The 24,231-nt window shown below is 40.7% G+C and overlaps 1 protein-coding gene across 5 annotated transcripts in view; it reads right to left on the reverse strand.

The window, feature by feature from the left end:
• MFHAS1 (multifunctional ROCO family signaling regulator 1) overlaps nt 1-24,231 on the reverse strand; it is a 150,485-nt gene that overhangs the window by 10,597 nt on the left and 115,657 nt on the right. Inside the window, exon 2 of one of the 5 annotated variants that reach the window (XM_063920043.1) lies at nt 11,250-11,370. The exons of 3 other annotated variants lie outside the window; for them this stretch is intronic. In XM_063920043.1, the coding sequence (XP_063776113.1) occupies nt 11,250-11,370 (121 nt within the window). Of the gene's footprint in view, nt 1-11,249; nt 11,371-24,231 lie in introns of those variants that run through there. One more of the 5 variants, XR_010177376.1, reaches the window with a different exon arrangement.

Genomic DNA, 24,231 nt, shown 5'->3' on the forward strand with positions numbered 1-24,231 from the left:
AGATAGCAATAGATAAATCTCACTGCCTCCTTTGGAAGTAAAGGAACTCAACCCCTATACTGTATTACTAAGTTCCCTTTGTATTTGTGTAATGTAAATAAATATTCTAATTCTACCTCATTTTTACGTACCATTTAGTCAGCTTATAGCCCACTTCAGCACAATTGCCATTTATTGCCACTACCAATCTTTTTGTTTCCTCCCAGAGCTCTCCTGTCCGCCTAGATTGGTGTGATAATACTACAGTATCACAACACAATAATCGGATTTGGCTTAGTCAGGGTCAAACACAGGGTTTTTGGAGAGGGGGTTTCCAAATGCCAAAAACATTGGATCAAGTGCAGAAGACGAAGGGAGCAGTAGAAGAACCTACCGACCCTGGACACGTGTGTGTGTGTATATAATACACACATTATATATATATATATATTTATTTTATAAACTGGATACTGTATGGAATACAGCATTAACCATTAGCACTACAGCTGCTGTACATTGTATAGGCCAGTGTTTCTCAAGCACGGTTCTCAAGGCACACTAACTGTCCACACTCTCCTACCTCATGGTAAGGTGCCTGTCTCTGCTTCCTGCAGTAACTTTCTGGTCCAGGGCACTGATTGAGCACTCAGATCTCCACACACAGCAAACTTGGTAGAGGAAGCTGCTACATACGCAGCAGCTCCACTTTGTCCCTTAAACCAGTGGTTCCCAAACTTTTTTGAATCATGGTGCACAAGAGTATCAGAATTTCTTCACGGCACCCCTAGGTCAAACGTTTCTTATTGAGAACTTTAGAAAGCAATAAGTAAATTATGTTTATGTGTCATCCTTAGTTTCTTTAGAGTGGTGCTGGACAATATTTGCCTCTGTTTGTCCTTATATTTTACAATTGGCAGCCACAAGCACTGGTTTTGTCTATTACTTTGACCAAAAATAGTTTGAATTGGTCTTGGAACACCAATCCAAGGCACTCCTGCCTAGTGTCCTGAGGCATCCCAGGGTGCCTAGGCGCACAGTTTGGGAACCACTGCCTTAAACTGTATGTTCTAGCTTCAGCTACTGCTATCATGGTCATAAAATGAGCTGCTGGCTAAGAGTAGGGGGGTTTTCAGGCAAACCCCCCCCCCCCCAGTGTTTGCCTATGCAGTGGTATGTGATGAGTAACATCTTGTCATTGCTGTTGTGGCCAGGTCCATAAAGGACGGAGTGTGTGGCAGAGAGGGATAATGAAGTAGCAGACAATAGCCCCTTACATTTTCTAAGGGATTATTTTCAGTTTTTGGGGGATTTTGGGGATCTGCATAATTACATTTATTGAATCTAATTTTTACTGAAATGGTGATTGTTGTTTTATTTTAGCTTGCAGATAAAAGATGGCTGTTATGCACGTGTCTCAGCACAATATGTCATATCTATAATTTTAGTATGTACGGGTGAAGCTCAGAAAATGAGAATATTGTGCAAAAGTTCATTTATTTCGGTAATTCAACTTAAAAGGTAAAACTAATATATTATATAGACTCATTACATGCAAAGTGAGATATTTCAAGCCTTTATGTGTTATAATTTTGATGATTGTGGATTACAGCTTAATATAACCCCAAAACCAAAATCTCAGAAAATTAGACTATTACATAAAATCAATAAAAAAAAGGATTTTAAATACAGAAATGTCGGCCCTCTGAAAAATATAATCATGCATATGTACTCAGTACTTGGTTTGGGCCCCTTCTGCATGAATTACTGCCTCAATGTGGTGTGGCATGGATTCTATCAGCCTGTGGCACTGCTGAGGTGTTATGGAAGACCAGGATGCTTCAATAGCGGCCTTCAGCTCATCTGCATTGTCAGGTCTCATGTCTCTCATCTTTCTCTTGGCAATGCCCCATAGATTCTCTTTTTTCTTTAGCCCTGGTAAGACGCTACTGACGTTGTTTGTTGTTCAGGAGCAGCTTGACAAGAGGAATATGACATTTGAAGCCCATGTCCAGGATCCGTCTGTGTGTGGAGGCTCTTAATGCACTAACTCCAGCCTCAGTCCACTCCTTGTGAAGCTCACTCACACTTTTGAATGGCCTTTTCCTGACATTAAAAAAAGAACTGGTCTGTTGCTCAATGGTCCAAAGTCCTCTTTCTGATGAGAACAAATTTTGCATCTCATTTGGAAACCAAGGTCCCAGAGTATGGAGGGAGAATGGAGAGGCACACAATTCAAGATGCTTGAAGTCCAGTGTGAAGTTTCCACAGTCTGTGTTGATTTGGGGAGCCATGTCATCTTATGGTGTTGGTCCACTGTTTTATTAAGTCCACAGTCAACGCAGCCATCTACCAGGACATTTTAGAGCACTTCATGCTTCCTTCAGCAGACAAGCTTTATGGAGATGCTGACTTCATTTTCCAGCAGGACTTGGCACCTGCCTACACTGCCAAAAGTACCAAAACCTGGTTCAATGACCGTGGGATAACCGTGCTGGATTGGCCAGCAAACTCGCCTGACCTGAACCCCATAGAGAATCTATGGGGCATTGCCAAGAGAAAGATGATAGACATGAGACCGAACACTGCAAAAGAGCTGAAGGCCGCTATTGAAGCATCCTGGCCTTCCATAACACCTCAGCAGTGCTGCAGGCTGATAGAATCCATGACACGCCGCACTGAGGCAGTAATTCACGCAAAAGGGGTCCAAACCAAGTACTGAGTACATATGTATGATTATACTTTTCAGAGGGCTGACATTTATGTATTTAAAATCCTTTTTTTATTGATTTTATGTAATAGTCTAATTTTCTGAGATTTTGGATTTGGGGTTATATTAAGCTGTAAGCCACAATCATCAAAATGATAACAAATAAAGGCTTGAAGTATCTCACTTTGCATGTAATGAGTCTACAGGCCTCTCCCTGCTCTCCTCACTCGTATCTCCAACTGTCTCTCTGCTATCTCTGTTTGGATGTCCCAGTGCTTACTTAAACTTAACATATCTAAGACCGAGCTGATCATCTTCCCTCCCTCCCGCATAACCTCACCTCCTACAATCTCATTATCTCTTGATGGCACTACTATCTCCTCTAGCCCCCGAGTGCGCTGTCTTGGAGTAATCCGTGACTCCTCCCTCTCTTTCAAACCACACATTCAGAACCTCTCGCAAACCTGCCGTTTTCATCTAAAAGATATTTCCAGGATCAGACCCTTTCTGACCCAGGATGCTACTAAGACTCTTATCCACTTACTGGTCATCTCCAGACTGGACTACTGTAATCTCCTCCTGACTGGCATTCCTGACAAATACCTCTCTCTACTACAATGCTGCTGCCTGGCTCATTTTCCTCACCAAACACACTACGTCCACCTCTCCTCTCTTACAAGACCTTCACTGGCTCCCCTTCCCTTTCAGAATCCATTTCAAGCTTCTCACACTCACAAAGCCCTCACCCACTCCACTCCCATCTACATTTCTGACCTTATCTCCCTTTACACTCCCACCCGTCCTCTTGGCTCTGCTAATGCACGCGGACTCTCCTGCCTACTGATTACTTCCTCCCACTCCTACCTCCAAGATTTATCACATGCTGCCCCATTTCTCTGGAATTCCCTACCTCTCCACAAAACTTCAAACGGACTCTCAAGACCCACTAAACTCAGCCAAATCTCATCCTAACCCCCTGTTCCATGCTCTCTATGTATCCCGTCTGTGTCACCCCTCCCCTTTAGAAAGTAAGCTCTCACAAGTAGGGCCCTCATATGCTTATTCTTCTTCTTACTTTAATAATCTTCAACTGCACCAAATCCAGTAGTCTTTTGCCACCTGATACTTATTCCAGTGTCATCTGCTGATGTTTAGTTACCCTGTACTTGTCCTATATTGTTGTCAACTGTAAGTTGCTGTTTTCCTGTTTTGATTATTTATGTACTCTGTAATTGGGCGCTGCGGAACCCTTGTGGCACCATATAAATAAAGGATACTAATAATAATAAAGGATAATAATAATAATAATAATAATATTATTATTATTATTATTATTATATTAGTTTCACCTTTTAAGTTGAATTACTGAAATAAATGAACTTTTGCACAATATTCTAATTTACTGAGTTTCACCTGTATGCAGCGTTAGTGGGCATCGGGTGTCCTGCAGGATGGCTGTGGCCAGCTGGATCTTCTCCTGCAGCCCCCCAGCTCTGTGTCTACATCCTAACTTATTCAGTTTTGATAGGATCAGTTGGCTTCTGTATAGGGTCACACTACACACTGGAGGAGGAATTGCAGTGTATTCTGCGCACTCCCTCCTTCCTCTGTAAGTGTAAGTGTAAGTATAAGTATTTTTAGGCCATAAAATAGCCATCTAGCAGGGACAGGAGTTCAGGTGTGTGTAGTGTGTGGTGCGGTATAAGTGGCATATGGGGGAATTTTATAGCAAGTGTAGGCTGAGTGCATATTGTGTAATTAGGGGTCTGAGGTCATGTTTGGGTATTTAAAAAAAGTAAGATGCCTAGCTTTATCTTAGAATGGCAATGACATTACAAAGTAGCCATACTGCTTGGTGCGAACATCATCATTTTCTGGATGTCAGTAATACAGGTTGAGTATCCCTTATCCAAAATGCTTGGGACCGGAGGTATTTTGGATATCGGATTTTTACGTAGTTTGGAATAATTGCATACTATAATGAGATATTATGGTGATGGGACCTAAATCTAAGCACAGAATGCATTTATGTTTCATATACACCTTATACACACAGCCTGAAGGTAATTTTAGCCAATATTTTTTATAACTTTGTACATTAAACAAAGTGTGTCTACATTCACACAATTCATTTATGTTTCATATACACCTTATACACACAGCCTGAAGGTCATTTAATACAATATTTTTCATAACTTTGTGTATTAAACAAATTTTGTATACATTGAGTCATCAAAAAACAAAGGTTTCATTATCTCACTCTCACTCAAAAAAGTCTGTATTTCGGAATATTCCGTATTTTGGAATATTTGGATATGGGATACTCAACCTGTACTATAAAACATTTTTATTTATTTTTACATTTGTGTTGACTGCTTATGTAATTGTAGAAACACAGTTTCTAATACTAAACATAGGTGCATAAAGAAAACACTAACCACACTTCCCTTCAATACAATACTTTTTCTTCCACTTCAGCAGATGGGAATCAGTTACTTTCCCGGCTGTCGCAATCCCAGCTGTCAAGATACCAACGACGGAATGCCGACAGCCGACCGGAGCCCAGAATCCCCACTCGGGTCGTGGGGGGAGGGTTCCACTGGGGAATAAATTAGTGTGGCAGCTCGCCACTGAGCCTGTCGAAGCGTGGTGAGCACTGCGAGCCCGCAAGGGGACATGTTGCACTCACCATTGGGATTCTGACGTCAGTCCGATGACCGCGGGATCCAGACTGTCGGTATCCCATACTGATCCCCAGCAGATGTGTGGTTCATACATAAACGGAGGGTGCAACAGTTCCCCTGTAATCACCTTGGGACACACACACACGATAATCTGTGAATTGAATTGAACTGCAGTATGGTGGGGTGCTCCCCCTTAACCAAACACTCACAATGGTGGGTAGTGATCAGGCTTCTCAAATAACCATCCACAACAGGTAATGACCATCATCGTGTATAAAATTGGGTTGGTCTTTAGCTCAGAAGCCTTCCTTACTCCTTGTTCTTTAATACAGATAGACCCTCAGCATAGGTAGAATGCACATAGGGGATTCAGATCTGATCGCTGGGCTGCTAACTTTGCTGTTCTGCGTTCAGATAGTCGCCGCCTCCGGGGGGAGTGTAAATTTGCTGTGTAAGTGTGCGATCCTAAGTGTACACTGAGCTGCTAAAATCCACTCTGTGCAGTCTCTGCACAGCCCAGAACTTACTCCTACAGTGCGATCACAACACGCTGATCGGGGTCAGAGCAGACATCACCCCCCCCCAGAAAACGCTTGGGCACGCCAGCGTTTTCCCTGACACTCCCAATAAACGTCAGTTACCACCCTCAAACGGCTTCCTCTTGTCAATCACTTTGCAAATGCCTATGCGATCAGATTTTTCGCACCATCCCGTCGCTGACTGGCGATGCCCTTTGTTGCTGTCAGATGTGCGTGGGCATTGCGGTGCATACACATGCGCAGTTAGTACCTGATTACCCACTGTGCAAAAACGCACAGCAGCGATCAGTTATGAATCACCCCCATACAGCGGTGAAAGTTTGTATAAAAGCTTTTTTAAATCATAAACATAGCAAACAGTAGACAGTCAAAATAAATGAGGGTGAGACTATACGAAGTATATAGAGGTAGCGGTAGATGTAAAACAAAAAAGGAGCTCCGTTCATAAGCATGTCCTCCTTTCCTCCTCGTCTAGGGTCACCTCAGTTCCAGAGTAAAATTCCCCACCTTATGTAGTTGATCTAATAAACACCAAGACTCACAATAATTTAACATTATGATTCTGCTCAGGCAATGACTAATACCAGGAATTAGCATTTTCCGGACACTAGTCTGATAATAGGAATAACAGAATAATAAATTTAGTTTAGCTACAATGCAGAGTCACTCCTCTTCTGAACTATCTTCCTACAGCTTGCACATGACACTTGGCGTTGCCATTAGCGGTAATTATTTGTGCTCCAGTCCTTCGTATAAGGCGCACCCTACACATTTAGCTGTCACACATATTTCCTTTCAGTTTTACAACTACATTTTTAGAAACGAGTCCATGTTTTTTGTTTCTTTTCCAAATGAAAAACAGCCAGTTCCTAAAACCACATATTTACTGCAATATCACAAGACGTAGATTAGATCTTAGTGGACACTTTCTCAAAGATCCCAATTATTTCCTGAACAATCTGAAATTGAAGATTAACTTCTTATAATACACAAACAGCATTTAAAAATAATAATAAAAAAATACATGTACTGCTCCCAATTTATGATGCCTTCTTGGAACACAGGCCCTAAAGGGCCCCATACACTACAACGATATGTCTGAGGCTGAAGTCGGAGCCGATTTCCCTTGAACTCTCCCGGGAGCTTCCCAGGAGTGGTTCCATACGATTCCATACAATATCGTATGCGATCCCAGCCATGCCTGCGGGAACTGACATATCACAAGTGCAGCATTAACGATCTAGAGGAGCCGATCCGACCCTCACGGGAACGAGCATCGGATCGGATCAGGAAACACCTCCAAAATGTCCAATTTCACCCGATATACCGGCCTGAATGCCCAGAATTGGATGAAATCGGGCATTATCATTCTAGTGTATGGGGCCCTTAAGTCTTATTATGAGAGACTGAATAGGTGGAGGAGTAAAAGTTAGAGAAATACAAACAAATCTAATGCAAATCAAATACATTTAATGCATGCTTTTTTTCTAAATACAATATTGGGGGTTTAGGAGAATACAGTCTAAGGCTGCATACACACTATTGCATAGTGTGTACACATACAATATTGCATAGGGTGTACACACGATTTATCATATGATGTGTGGCCCCGCGGGTCACATTTGACATCCAATATCTGACCTGCATGCAGTCTTGATGGTGCAATATCCTGATCTTTTTTGTAGTGTGTACATACAACCATACCATTTTAGAGCATTGACATCAGCCTGGACCCTCCTCCTCCTCCTCCTTTTGCGCCCCTAAAAACAACTCCAACCCCATAAGATATCATTTCATTTTATCTTATTGTTTCATTGTATAGTGTGTATGCCCGATATCTTATGTCGTGGAAATTGTATACAATATCGCATGGGGCGCACATCGTACTAGTGTGTACATAGCCTAAGGATGGTCATAGACAGGGTCCTCTCATTATTTCACATTACACGACTCATGCATTGAGTTGATAGGCATAGAGAACGAAGAGTTGGACTCAGAGACCGTTTCTGTGTTGCATAGCAGAGTGTATTTCTACTATAATTACACATTTATTGGTCAAATACTAAGGGGCCTATTTATCAAATAATATTGCAGGATATTCCCAGAAAACACACATTTTCGGGAGATAATGGCAAATATTAAGTATCTCTTAAACATACCAAGGAGAGATCACAGCAGATATCGCTGCAGCCCCCCAAAGGTTTTTAAAAGATAACGCACCGTTTACAAATAACTTGTAACATATTTAGCAATGTAATATCTGCCATTCCTGTGTGGGCAAAAGGTTGTTCTGAGTGGCACTTGTGGTAGTCAATCTCTGTCTAACTAGGCATGCTCCTCACCTCAGCTTCCATTGCCTTTACTTACAAAGCATACCCTTTTAGCACACTGTACACCCTCAAACCGAAGAACCAAAGCATGGCCTGCATATACTATGAAGCTTGGGCCTCTGGCGAGTGAACCCTGCCACAGTTATTTCTGCTCAGTCATATAACAAGATAAAATTCTGAAACGTGTGTTCACTCCAGACTACAAATTATCAACCAAACCTGAGCAAACTAGCTTCAGAAAAGGAGGGACAGGGAAGCACCAAAAATTTCAGCACCCAACTATAAGTTCTGTCAATGTTTCTGTACGTTGTATAGGTGGTGTTCTATAATTTTGAATGTCTGGCAATCCATGGGTTGGTGGGGAGGGGCTGAGACACTGGATGCTGACAGGTAAGAAGGAGGAGGAGGGTGGGTGGAGGTGGACTTGTAATTAGTATCTGCACTCCCCTTCTCTGCAGCCCTGCCTACCCCTGTGATAGGCTGATAAAGTAATTTTGGAAAATTCTTACTGTACCCTAATCGTTTCATCATATTTGCTTATCTTATTTATTTTTTTCATAAATAATGAGAAAGGCAAAATTGATGTGTGCTATTTGTACATGAGTTTAGTTTTATGAAATTGTAGCACTTGGTGAGGACAATGATTGTTAAGTGTGCCTGGCTATGTAAAATATTGATTTTAAAGAGAATGTACTTTATTTTCTGTACTGTGTTTCTAACTGTGAGCTTGATTCATAATTGTACGCAAACCTGTTTGCATACAAATACAATGTTTGGGGGTCTGCACAGATGCAAAACCCAATTCTACCCAGGGTCACATTGGTGATCTGAGGCTGTGTCCTCCAACGCAGCACTCGGATCCCCACTATTGCTAACTGGAGGTGTCCAACTTAGGGATGGCCATCGACCATCGATGATTCTAAATCATTGATGGTCTATGACCGATGTTAACTACTTTTACCATTGATGGGGAGAACCAGATGGATTCTCACTATCGATGTTAAAGAGTTATCAAATATATATATATATATATATATATATATATAATTTTATCTTTCAGGGTGTCAGGGTAACGGAGTATAGCTCCGCCCCTGACACCCGCAAAGCCACGCTCCCGGGCCCTGATTGGCCCGCGACTTACTCGATATTAAAGTAAGGGTGACCATCGATGATCAAAACCATTGATGGTTCCCTTACAGATGATTTGCCATCATCGAGGTTATCAATTGATAGTACAAATCGATAACCCACCGATGGCTATACCTAGTCCAACTCTCACAGACACCTCCTGCTATATCAGTGTTTTAAATTAGACAGAATTGCACAGCCGCTTCCTTGCAGCTGTGCTATTCCTTACAAACATGAATCTGGACCCATATTACTAAACATATTTAAAGAAACACATATACAATATGTTAACTCAGTGAGCAGAGTGGGAAATGCTAAATGCAGCCACCAAGTCCTTACATGGGATTAGAGAAATAGCAATGCTACTCAACATTTTTAAAATCTACTTAAAACATTTGTTTCAAGAAGTAGTGGAATATTAATTGTAGTGGAATATTAATTATATATTTTAATTGGTAAGCACAATGAAAGTACTTTTACCCTTGTTATGCCAGATGTGTTAATCTTGTGGGTAAAACAAACAAACAAACAAACAAACAAATGGCCTGTTGCATTATTACTTTGCCAGAAACAGAAAGTGGCAAAAAAGTATTAAATATTTATTTTAAAAAAAAATGACATATCTGGATGACCCATTGGTGCCTATTTGTAATCATTAGTCCAGTCTGACTATGTGACGTTTAACTATGCAGTTATCCAATAACATAATGCAAAGACTACTTGAATAAGACACATTTCAGTCTCTAAGCTGCTAATTCTACTACAGGATCAGGGTATTACCAAATGAAAGTTATTATCCAGGGAAGGAGTTTAGCTGGCTTCCGAGGAATTAATTATTGGGCTTCATCCAGTTAACAATGGGACAGGTGGCCACAGACCCTGCTGTGTTCCAGCATTAAGTGAAAAGGGAAGAGTAATATGACTGGGACATCCTCTGATACAGGATATATTAGAGATTTGAGATCTTTATTCACAGTTATTGTTTAATTGTAGTATATTACATTACATTTAACATTGACATGTTCAACTATGTAATCTGTGTACACACGGTGCGATGTGCTGTACAGCCCGACATTGACTATTCAATGTAGCCGGAGCCTGGAACAACAGATATAGTCAATGTTGGGCTGCCTGCACTGTCTATTTTTCTTTGCGATGCCGATCCCGCAGGACCGCGCATAGGTATTGCAAGGACTATACACACGGTGCGATATGCACTATATTTTCTAACAATTTTAACAATATAGTCAAAATCGTAAGAAAAATCGCACCGTGTGTACAACACCCTTACAGGGCTATGAGGATTTTCTATTCAGCACAAGAAATGTGTTTATAATGAAAGACAATTACGGAAAACAAAAAGGTGCATGGAATTTCATCACAGAGCATGGGTTTGTAAAGGAATACCGCTCTTCCATTGTGACCCGGGAAATTGCCAGGTCTATCAACCCAGAAAATTTCCTGGTCTCAACCCCGACCCTGGTAACTTTGTTCTGGCCAGTTTCCTTTTCCACTGACTAGAAACCCGGGTTGATGAGCTTTCACATGCAAAACCCCAGGATTTTTAGGTCAGTGAAAAAGGGGTATAAGATGGTGGCAACTGCAGAGACGCAGTTAGCACAAGCAGTGGGAATGAACTGGGTGGAGTAGAAGCACCAGAGTGACTAGGTTTGTAGGAAAATAAATGTATTTGTGAAACAAGATTATTAAAAGGGAATAAAGTGGTGGAGAAAGTGCAGCTTTGCGGGTGTTCACTGATGTGCTGATGGGTACATGGCTATCGTGCCACTCTGCTAAGTCTTACATTTTTGCCGGCAGTCTTCAGGTCTTGTCCTACTACTTTAATAGTCCCATTAATGGGATCTATGCCATATTTGCTTACTTTTCAATGGTCACCTCTGGGAGATAATGGGGAAGGAGATCCAGATGGGAGTTGTGGGTGGAATGGTGCCAAGACAGTATGCAGGTGTGCCCTTCCAAGAAGAAGAGCAATTCCAGGGTCACTAAAAGTAATGTAAAACAAGTATCACATACACTAACATGCCATGTGCCCGCACTCTCATGATTACAAGAAGCCATAACTCAGCTTATACTGTACTTCAGAATAAAAGTACCCAAAAACCTGGGAATCATTTTTGTATAGTACACACACTGAGAATTGTCTGTTTCACTGCACACAAGATTTATTTTCTCATAAAAATAGTGTGTTTCCATCCATATGCAGATCCCTACACATTTGAGTCTGTCGCCACATCAGGCATGTGGCTGGTTTATGACAAAACATCCTCACCTCCGTCTGTTTGTGATAAGAGGCCTGCCCTTTTCTCTATTTTGGATTTTGTTCACATGTAATTGTGAAACCAACTATTTATGTTAATAATTCATAAAACACACCATTCCCAAAGTACTAGTTTACCATATTCTGTTCAAAACATCACAAGAACAAACATATTCATAGAAATAAAAATTGCAACCAAGAAGTAGCTTCATTTTTAAAGTACAGAGTATTGTGTGAGACAGGAAATGTACCAAAATAGCTTTATAAAATAAGATTTTAAACCTGCCGGTAAATCTTTTTCTCGTAGTCCGTAGAGGATGCTGGGGACTCCGTAAGGACCATGGGGATAGACGGGCTCCGCAGGAGACATGGGCACTTTAAGAAAGACTTTGGATCTGGGTGTGCACTGGCTCCTCCCTCTATGCCCCTCCTCCAGACCTCAGTTAGAGAAACTGTGCCCAGAGGAGACTGACAGTACGAGGAAAGGATTTTAGTTAATCCAAGGGCAAGATTCATACCAGCCACACCAATCACACCGTATAACTTGTGATATACTATCTAGTTAACAGTATGAAAAAACAACATAGCATCGGTCCAAAACCAATGAAACTATAACATAACCCTTATGTAAGCAATAACTATATACAAGTCTTGCAGAAGTAGTCCGCACTTGGGACGGGCGCCCAGCATCCTCTACGGACTACGAGAAAAAGATTTACCGGTAGGTTTAAAATCTTATTTTCTCTAACGTCCTAGAGGATGCTGGGGACTCCGTAAGGACCATGGGGATTATACCAAAGCTCCCAAACGGGTGGGAGAGTGCGGATGACTCTGCAGCACCGAATGAGCAAACAGGAGGTCCTCCTCAGCCAGGGTATCAAACTTACAGAATTTTGCAAAGGTGTTTGACCCCGACCAAGTAGCAGCTCGGCACAGCTGTAGTGCCGAGACCCCTCGGGCAGCCGCCCAAGAAGAGCCCACCTTCCTAGTGGAATGGGCCTTAAACGATTTTGGTAATGGCAATCCTGCCGTAGAATGCGCCTGCTGAATCGTGTTACAGATCCAGCGAGCAATAGTCTGCTTTGAAGCGGGAGCGCCAACCTTGTTGGCTGCATACAGGACAAACAGTGCTTCTGTCTTCCTGACTCTAGCCGTTCTGGCCACGTAAATTTTCAAAGCCCTGACCACATCAAGGGACTCGGAATCCTCCAAGTCACGCGTAGCCACAGGCACGACAATAGGTTGGTTCATATGAAAAGATGAGACCACTTTAGGTAGTGTCACGATCCGGGTATCTGGACGCCATTTCTTACCTATCAGATGCCTCCTAAGGCTGGCTCAGCGCTCCAGGACCGGATCCCATCTGTCATCCTGATGTGCACATTCCCACATCCTCGCCTGTCTCTCTGGACGCAGTCACAGTAACGCCTTATACATCTGGCATGGCGTCTCCCGCGGCCTCCGCCGCCGTCCCTGAGCTTCTGCATTCAGAGTGGCGATTACGTCAGCCGCGGCCTCCGCTGTGTCCGCGTGGTTGGATGTGCATCTGTCAGCCTGGCGTCTCCTGTTTCCGGTGGCCGGCGCCGCCATTACTGTTTTCCAGACCACATGGATTACAATCCAAACTTCCCTCCAAGTGTCTGCATGGGCGCAGCCATCTTGGATTCTGTCAGCTGATCTTTCCTACCAATCCGTTGTCAGTATTATTAATTTGCATAATTGCCTAGCCAATGCCTTCCTTGCTGCAGGTATAAATAGGTTGTGCCTGAGCAAGGAAGGCGTCAGTGCTTTGGTTGTCAAACCTAGTTCCAGTTTGTCTCTCTCCTGTGATTGTCTTCCAGGTTCCAGCTCCTGTCTCCAGACTTCTGCTATAGAGACCCGCACCAGCATTCCATCTGCGGTGTAGCCTGACTCTCCGATCCATTCTGGACTCACCTGTTTCCAGCTTCAACAATCACCTGCTTCCAGCCCAGCTTCCAGCAGTGTACAGCTTCTCTTAAAGGGCCGGTGTACCAGCATTCCATCTGCGGTGTAGCCTGACTCTCCGATCCATTCTGGACTCACCTGTTTCCAGCTACAACAATCACCTGCTTCCAGCCCAGCTTCCAGCAGTGTACAGCTTCTCTTAAAGGGCCGGTGTCCTTTCTGCAGTTTACCTCTCTCCACCGGTATTATTATTTCTCCGTTCTCAAATTCTACATTTCATCCATATTGCATCGCTCTCAAGCCTCATTTGTTATTTAACTGGTTCCAGCCAGTATCCACTCTGTGCCAACACCTGTCTGGTTCTAACCAGTACCCACAGCAGCATTTTATCTTCAGCAGTCCAGCTTTCCCTGGAACACCAGCTGGTACGACCCTGGGCTTTCTGCATTGCTACAGTTGAGCCTGGTAAGGACTTTCTAACTTGCAGATAATAAGAACTGTCTCATACCACCAGAGCTCTGTGGCCCCTGCCACCCTGTAGTACCCAGGAACTGTATTATTATTTCTCTGCTGATTTTTATGTTTCTTTACTGCTACTGTGATGCATGGAGTTTGTCATAAATAAACATCATTGACTTTTATTCCTGGTTGTCGTGGTCACGCCTTCGGGCAATTCTTCTATATGTCTAGGGGTCTGATACAACCTGCCAGGTTCCATTACACCTCAGCCCCTACAACTGAGGCTGCCTCCCGTCAGCTCAGGCCCTCAGTTGTGACAGGTAGGAATTGAGGACAGTCCGCAATTCCGCCCTATCCATATGGAAAACCAGATAGGGGCTTTTATGTGATAAAGCCGCTAATTCCGAAACTCGCCTAGCCGAAGCCAAGGTTAACAACAGGACCACCTTCCAAGTGAGATATTTCAACTCCACCGTTTTAAGTGGTTCAAACCAATGTGACTTAAGGAAACTTAACACCACGTTAAGGTCCCAAGGTGCCACCGGAGGTACAAAAGGAGGCTGAATATGCAGTACTCCCTTCACAAACGTCTGTACTTCTGGGAGAGAGGCCAATTCCTTTTGAAAGAAAATGGATAAGGCCAAAATCTGAACCTTAATAGATCCTAATTTTAGGCCCAAATTCACTCCAGTTTGTAGGAAGTGAAGAAAACGGCCCAGATGGGATTCTTCCGTAGGAGCATTCCTGGCCTCACACCAAGAAACATATTTTCGCCATATTCGGTGATAATGTTTTGATGTCACGTCCTTCCTAGCCTTTATTAGTGTAGGAATGACCTCATCCGGAATACCTTTTTCCGCTAGGATCCGGCGTTCAACCGCCACGCCGTCAAATGCAGCCGCGGTAAGTCTTGGAACAGACAGGGCCCCTGTTGCAACAGGTCCTGTCTTAGAGGAACAAGATAAAAGAACCAAAACGTGCGCAAAAGGAAGAGCCAAACTAAAAATATATTAATCTATTTTATTAAATAGTAATTGTAGTTATTAAAAAATATTCAATTCAAATATATATTCCTCGGAGTGACCACAGTAGGATATTACAAATAAATTTAAAATAAATAAAACAACATAATCATAAAATATATTACCAACTAGTTGTTCTCATATATGATTAATATTCTAAAGGATCAATAATGGATACAGATATATATAATCCTGAAGAACAATGGCTGGCCAGCCTTAATTAATACTTAATAAATTGTGCACAAATAGGATGTATCAAAAGATCGAATAGAAAAATGAAAGATTGTTGTCTAGAAGATATCATATAATTTGCATAGATGGTAAGAGCTCAGGATTCTTCCAACAACAGTCTAAAATAGTAATAGTTAGCCGTTATATATGTATCCAAAAGTCTCGTGAGGGAATTAACCTCATACGGCTGCTGATGTAATTGCTAAATGTTGGAGCTAATGAATAGACACCAGTCCCGTCTTTTAGACCAAAAACTAATGAAAGTCTCGGTAAAAGCACCTAGCCTTAGGCAGCTGTTTAATGTGGGCAGCCAATGCCGTGATAATGCAGTCCCGCAACAAGATGATAAATGTGAACAAAAAATACTGGAACAAAGTCCCGAATGACTCAAATAGCACCTAGCCCAACGAGGCCATATATGTGGGTAGCTATAATGACGGGATAATGTATAAATGAATAAACCCCGTATCACTCGTAGCAGTCTCACCCGTGCCAGTGAATGCAATAGCCGTCCGTCCGGCCGGATGTTCACCGGACCTCCGCCGTTACCAATCCACAAGCCGTTCAGTGCTGCACTGCCTGGGTGCTCCTCCGACAGTGCAGCTGGGTAATCCTTTAGGCTGGGATGTTAAAGAGGAAAATAACTGTGGCGGTTATGGGCAGGTTAGGGCTGTTGGTGATGTCCGTTCGTCTCCCAATCGCAGAGAGATGGTGTATAACCGTGGATCACTCCAGAGCCGTTCAACCTAACGCGTTTCTCGACCGTAGGCACTGGTCGTTTCATCAGAGGAAGTGTAATAAAAGGGAGTCCTCATCTGGCTGTATTTAAAGCTCCCCGTTAATTGTCTAAACAGAAACAGCTGATGAATTTCCAACTATTCACCCATAGAAATCGAGTTGAAGTGAAAGAGTCTAATATATTTCTCAATACCTATGTATAAATCTCAGTGTCATGCTAAAATATTAGGATCAAAAGCCAATATATGAAATAATATAAATATATAGAAAATAAATATATGAAAAAAATGAAAAAAATATATATAGAAATACAGAAATAGTGAATATATAAACTAAAATTAGTATCATTAATATTTAATCTTTCAAAAAACAATCAAACAGATCTCAGGAGTGGCGTGTCTGAAGGTATAAAGACATAATAAATATAGTGTACCACAATAAATCATATGAATAGTGAAGTGAAAAACATATATAAATGCAAAATGAAACGGTAATAGTTATAATTCATAAAAAACCCGTTTTCTATAAATGTGTTACAAATAAATGATAAAGAAATAGATAAAGAATATATATATAAATATAAATACCCAATAATCTGTACATCAATATATGACTAATATTTCATTTGTAATCTATAGTCATTAAAGAAAATATATAAAAAGAACATATATTAAATAAAAATATAAATGTAAATTATAATAAATATATAAATAAAAGCATATATATCAGCACAAGAATTAGGACTGTGTCACATCATATGACCCGTCTACGGGGAAAACAAAGGGAAGAACTAACCTAAAAAGGAGAGATATATTTAAACTCATCCAAAAAAAGGTCTGTCTAACGAATGTCAACCCCGCCTGCAGGGTCCAACACATGACACCTCCAAATACACAAATTAATTAATAATATAATACTCATCTATCAGAACATGAAGAAAAAGAGGTATAATGAATAAACTAAAATATATTATAATAGAAGTACGCATTAAACCACAGACTCAAGCTCATTTAAATAAATTAATAAATTTTTAGTTTAAATGGCATATATCAAAAAAACCTTTTATAGCTAAAAAACCATTATCAATATATGAAAAATATACATAAAAATATATTGCATGATCATACATGGACAGAGGATGTAAAACTACCTATCCGTATAGGCATAATATGAATGGACTAGAAGTCTAACTACCAATAAAATACTAGTAACTAACAATTCAATTACCCTCAATTATTCCATTGGGACAACTAATACTGATAAAAATAAATAAAAGAAGAAAAGGAGAGAAGAAAAAGAAATTTATAAGAATGATGGTATCATAATAACCCAGCTGAAAACCTAGTACTCGGTCATCCACTAAAATCCAAGATCCTAACGATCTTAAATCGGTAGGGATTCTAAAAATCACACATTATTAAGTTCAACTGTATCGTTTAAACCTTGTGGGGACAATGTTTGTAATTGGAAGATCCAAAAAGCCTCCCGCTTACACAACCTGTTGAATCTATCACCACCCCTACTAGTTGGCTTAACCTGTTCAATTGCTCTCAGTGTGAACTTATTTTGTTTCCCCTTTTGACATGAAGCAATATGACTAGAAAGGGTATGTGTCTTCAGACCTTTCAAAATATTGCGCCTGTGTTCAAGAAACCGCATATGTAGGGGGCGTATCGTCCTACCCACATATTGGATCCCGCAAAAACACTGAATCACATAAATCACGTAATTGGATCTGCAGTTTAAAAAAGCAGTGATCTCAAATTCCTCTTTGGTGACATGCGAAGTAATCATAGTGCATTTATGGTCCACATATGAACAGGTAATACATCTTTCTTTCCCACATTTAAAAAACCCTTTTGGTCTGGGAGGTAACCTAAACTCCTGTTCATTAATATCCACACTAGATAATGTAGATGTTCTTTTAAACAAACTTGGCGCCAGCCTCTGTTTCAAGTTTTGTGCTTTCTTGAATATAACAGGATTCTTATCCGTGATGACACCCTCTAAAAACCGATCTGACTGTAGGATAGTGAGATTCTTAGAAATTATCTTCTTGATTTGGCTCGCAGCTGAATTATATTGTGTAACAAATATAGGGACCTGGCTAAACCTCATATCTTTTTTAGGCAATCTCCTGGTGGAATTCAGCATCAATGGTCTAGAGCAACTTGAAGCTGCCTCTAATGCCCCATCAAGGAGGTGGGTGGGGTAACCCTGTCTAACAAATGATGTATACATATCCTTTGCTTGTAGCTTAAAAGATTCTTCTGTGGAACAATTCCTGCGTAATCGGAGAAACTGGCCTTTAGGAATATTATTTTTCCAAGGATGATAATGACCACTTCTGTAATGCAGGTAATTACCACAATCCACCTCCTTGATATAGGTAGAAGATTCTATTCTACAGTCTCTTATAGAAATGGTAATATCCAGAAAATTAAGACTATTCGGACTAGAATTATATATAAATTTCAAACCCAAAAAATTGGAATTAAGATAGGAATTGAAAACTGATAATGATCCTATGTCACCCTCCCAAATCATAAATATGTCGTCAATATATCTGCCATAGAGAACTAGGTTCGCGCCAATGTGGCTATTGGAAATATGATGATGTTCAAACCAGCCCAAAAAAAGGTTGGCAAAACTTGGCGCGAATCTAGTTCCCATGGCAGTCCCTTTAACCTGTAAATAAAATCGGGAATCAAAGGAAAAGTAATTATGCTCTAAAATAAACCTAATGGAATGTAATATAAAATGTCTCAAGTTATCAGACACTTCTGGATCATGTGTTAAGTAATAATTAATAGCCAATAAACCCCATTCATGTGATATGTTGGTATATAAAGACTCTATATCACAAGTTTATATTACATTCCATTAGGTTTATTTTAGAGCATAATTACTTTTCCTTTGATTCCCGATTTTATTTACAGGTTAAAGGGACTGCCATGGGAACTAGATTCGCGCCAAGTTTTGCCAACCTTTTTTTGGGCTGGTTTGAACATCATCATATTTCCAATAGCCACATTGGCGCGAACCTAGTTCTCTATGGCAGATATATTGACGACATATTTATGATTTGGGAGGGTGACATAGGATCATTATCAGTTTTCAATTCCTATCTTAATTCCAATTTTTTGGGTTTGAAATTTATATATAATTCTAGTCCGAATAGTCTTAATTTTCTGGATATTACCATTTCTATAAGAGACTGTAGAATAGAATCTTCTACCTATATCAAGGAGGTGGATTGTGGTAATTACCTGCATTACAGAAGTGGTCATTATCATCCTTGGAAAAATAATATTCCTAAAGGCCAGTTTCTCCGATTACGCAGGAATTGTTCCACAGAAGAATCTTTTAAGCTACAAGCAAAGGATATGTATACATCATTTGTTAGACAGGGTTACCCCACCCACCTCCTTGATGGGGCATTAGAGGCAGCTTCAAGTTGCTCTAGACCATTGATGCTGAATTCCACCAGGAGATTGCCTAAAAAAGATATGAGGTTTAGCCAGGTCCCTATATTTGTTACACAATATAATTCAGCTGCGAGCCAAATCAAGAAGATAATTTCTAAGAATCTCACTATCCTACAGTCAGATCGGTTTTTAGAGGGTGTCATCACGGATAAGAATCCTGTTATATTCAAGAAAGCACAAAACTTGAAACAGAGGCTGGCGCCAAGTTTGTTTAAAAGAACATCTACATTATCTAGTGTGGATATTAATGAACAGGAGTTTAGGTTACCTCCCAGACCAAAAGGGTTTTTTAAATGTGGGAAAGAAAGATGTATTACCTGTTCATATGTGGACCATAAATGCACTATGATTACTTCGCATGTCACCAAAGAGGAATTTGAGATCACTGCTTTTTTAAACTGCAGATCCAATTACGTGATTTATGTGATTCAGTGTTTTTGCGGGATCCAATATGTGGGTAGGACGATACGCCCCCTACATATGCGGTTTCTTGAACACAGGCGCAATATTTTGAAAGGTCTGAAGACACATACCCTTTCTAGTCATATTGCTTCATGTCAAAAGGGGAAACAAAATAAGTTCACACTGAGAGCAATTGAACAGGTTAAGCCAACTAGTAGGGGTGGTGATAGATTCAACAGGTTGTGTAAGCGGGAGGCTTTTTGGATCTTCCAATTACAAACATTGTCCCCACAAGGTTTAAACGATACAGTTGAACTTAATAATGTGTGATTTTTAGAATCCCTACCGATTTAAGATCGTTAGGATCTTGGATTTTAGTGGATGACCGAGTACTAGGTTTTCAGCTGGGTTATTATGATACCATCATTCTTATAAATTTCTTTTTCTTCTCTCCTTTTCTTCTTTTATTTATTTTTATCAGTATTAGTTGTCCCAATGGAATAATTGAGGGTAATTGAATTGTTAGTTACTAGTATTTTATTGGTAGTTAGACTTCTAGTCCATTCATATTATGCCTATACGGATAGGTAGTTTTACATCCTCTGTCCATGTATGATCATGCAATATATTTTTATGTATATTTTTCATATATTGATAATGGTTTTTTAGCTATAAAAGGTTTTTTTGATATATGCCATTTAAACTAAAAATTTATTAATTTATTTAAATGAGCTTGAGTCTGTGGTTTAATGCGTACTTCTATTATAATATATTTTAGTTTATTCATTATACCTCTTTTTCTTCATGTTCTGATAGATGAGTATTATATTATTAATTAATTTGTGTATTTGGAGGTGTCATGTGTTGGACCCTGCAGGCGGGGTTGACATTCGTTAGACAGACCTTTTTTTGGATGAGTTTAAATATATCTCTCCTTTTTAGGTTAGTTCTTCCCTTTGTTTTCCCCGTAGACGGGTCATATGATGTGACACAGTCCTAATTCTTGTGCTGATATATATGCTTTTATTTATATATTTATTATAATTTACATTTATATTTTTATTTAATATATGTTCTTTTTATATATTTTCTTTAATGACTATAGATTACAAATGAAATATTAGTCATATATTGATGTACAGATTATTGGGTATTTATATTTATATATATATTCTTTATCTATTTCTTTATCATTTATTTGTAACACATTTATAGAAAACGGGTTTTTTATGAATTATAACTATTACCGTTTCATTTTGCATTTATATATGTTTTTCACTTCACTATTCATATGATTTATTGTGGTACACTATATTTATTATGTCTTTATACCTTCAGACACGCCACTCCTGAGATCTGTTTGATTGTTTTTTGAAAGATTAAATATTAATGATACTAATTTTAGTTTATATATTCACTATTTCTGTATTTCTATATATATTTTTTTCATTTTTTTCATATATTTATTTTCTATATATTTATATTATTTCATATATTGGCTTTTGATCCTAATATTTTAGCATGACACTGAGATTTATACATAGGTATTGAGAAATATATTAGACTCTTTCACTTCAACTCGATTTCTATGGGTGAATAGTTGGAAATTCATCAGCTGTTTCTGTTTAGACAATTAACGGGGAGCTTTAAATACAGCCAGATGAGGACTCCCTTTTATTACACTTCCTCTGATGAAACGACCAGTGCCTACGGTCGAGAAACGCGTTAGGTTGAACGGCTCTGGAGTGATCCACGGTTATACACCATCTCTCTGCGATTGGGAGACGAACGGACATCACCAACAGCCCTAACCTGCCCATAACCGCCACAGTTATTTTCCTCTTTAACATCCCAGCCTAAAGGATTACCCAGCTGCACTGTCGGAGGAGCACCCAGGCAGTGCAGCACTGAACGGCTTGTGGATTGGTAACGGCGGAGGTCCGGTGAACATCCGGCCGGACGGACGGCTATTGCATTCACTGGCACGGGTGAGACTGCTACGAGTGATACGGGGTTTATTCATTTATACATTATCCCGTCATTATAGCTACCCACATATATGGCCTCGTTGGGCTAGGTGCTATTTGAGTCATTCGGGACTTTGTTCCAGTATTTTTTGTTCACATTTATCATCTTGTTGCGGGACTGCATTATCACGGCATTGGCTGCCCACATTAAACAGCTGCCTAAGGCTAGGTGCTTTTACCGAGACTTTCATTAGTTTTTGGTCTAAAAGACGGGACTGGTGTCTATTCATTAGCTCCAACATTTAGCAATTACATCAGCAGCCGTATGAGGTTAATTCCCTCACGAGACTTTTGGATACATATATAACGGCTAACTATTACTATTTTAGACTGTTGTTGGAAGAATCCTGAGCTCTTACCATCTATGCAAATTATATGATATCTTCTAGACAACAATCTTTCATTTTTCTATTCGATCTTTTGATACATCCTATTTGTGCACAATTTATTAAGTATTAATTAAGGCTGGCCAGCCATTGTTCTTCAGGATTATATATATCTGTATCCATTATTGATCCTTTAGAATATTAATCATATATGAGAACAACTAGTTGGTAATATATTTTATGATTATGTTGTTTTATTTATTTTAAATTTATTTGTAATATCCTACTGTGGTCACTCCGAGGAATATATATTTGAATTGAATATTTTTTAATAACTACAATTACTATTTAATAAAATAGATTAATATATTTTTAGTTTGGCTCTTCCTTTTGCGCACGTTTTGGTTCTTTTATCTTGTTACTGTTAATTTTTGGGGATTGACAGCTTCCCCATTCTTCCATATTGTGCGGCATCTGGAAGTTCACCAAGGTTGTAAGATACGGGCGCCTCTCTTTCCTTTTTTCTGTCTTAGAGGAAGAGGCCACGGATCTTCTGTGAGCATCTCCTGCAGATCCGGATACCAGGTCCTTCGTGGCCAATCTGGAACAATGAGGATTGTTCTCACTCCTCTTTTTCTTATTATTCTCAACACCTTGGGTATGAGAGAAAGAGGAGGAAATACATAAACCGACCGGAACACCCACGGTGTCACTAGGGCGTCCACAGCTACCGCCTGAGGGTCTATTGACCTGGCGCAATACCTTTGTAGCTTTTTGTTGAGACGGGACGCCATCATGTCTATTTGGGGCATGACTTGCAACCTGCGCAAAGACTTCCTGATGAAGTCCCCACTCTCCCGGATGTAGGTCGTGTCTGCTGAGGAAGTCTGCTTCCCAGTTGTCCACTCCCGGAATGAACACTGCTGACAGTGCGCTTACATGATTCTCCGCCCAGCGAAGAATTCTGGTGGCTTCCGCCATCGCCACTCTGCTCCTTGTGCCGCCTTGGCGGTTTACATGAGCTACTGCGGTGACGTTGTCTGACTGGATCAGAACTGGTTGGTCGCGAAGTAATGCCTCCGCTTGACGTAGGGCGTTGTATATGGCCCTCAGTTCCAGGATGTTGATGTGGAAACAAGTCTCTTGACTTGACCAAAGACCTTGGAAATTTCTTCCCTGTGTGACTGCTCCCCAACCTCGGAGGCTCGCGTCCGTGGTCACCAGGATCCAGTCCTGAATGCCGAACCTGCGGCCCTCTAGGAGGTGAGCACTCTGCAGCCACCACAGGAGAGATACCCTGGCTCTGGGGGGCAGGGTGATCCGCTGATGAATTTGTAGATGTGACCCGGACCACTTGTCCAGTAGGTCCCTTTGGAAAGTCCTTGCATGGAACCTGCCGAAGGGAATGGCTTCGTATGATGCCACCATCTTTCCCAGGACTCGAGTGCAGTGATGCACTGACACCTGTTTTGGCTTCAATAAGTTCCTGACCAGAGTCATGAGTTCTTGAGCTTGTTCTGTCGGAAGAAAAACCCTTTTCTGGTCTGTGTCCAGAATCATGCCCAAGAAGGTCAAACGAGACGTAGGATTCAGCTGCGACTTTAGAATATTGAGAATCCAGCCGTGTTGCTGTAACACCTTCAGCGAAAGTGATACGCTGTTCAGCAACTTCTCCCGTGATCTCGCTTTTATGAGGAGATCGTCCAAGTATGGGATAATTGTGACACCCTGCTTGCGCAGGAGCACCATCAGGCTGCCAGGTGAGCAAGCCCAGGTGGTGAAACGTACGTACAACAAACGGCCTAACGCACGGACTCCTCACTGCAGGGGGAGCCGTGACCAGCAGCAGCAATCCAGAGCGTTTGAGCGGCTATGATTGACTGAGTTCGGGGATATCGCGCTCAAGAGTGGTAACGTACAGTGACCTGTGGGTTAGACACACTTACCCGACACTCCCCACATCCTTT

The sequence above is a fragment of the Pseudophryne corroboree genome, chromosome 1 (genome assembly GCF_028390025.1).
Source record: "Pseudophryne corroboree isolate aPseCor3 chromosome 1, aPseCor3.hap2, whole genome shotgun sequence".
In the NCBI taxonomy this organism is placed as follows: Eukaryota; Metazoa; Chordata; class Amphibia; order Anura; family Myobatrachidae; genus Pseudophryne; species Pseudophryne corroboree.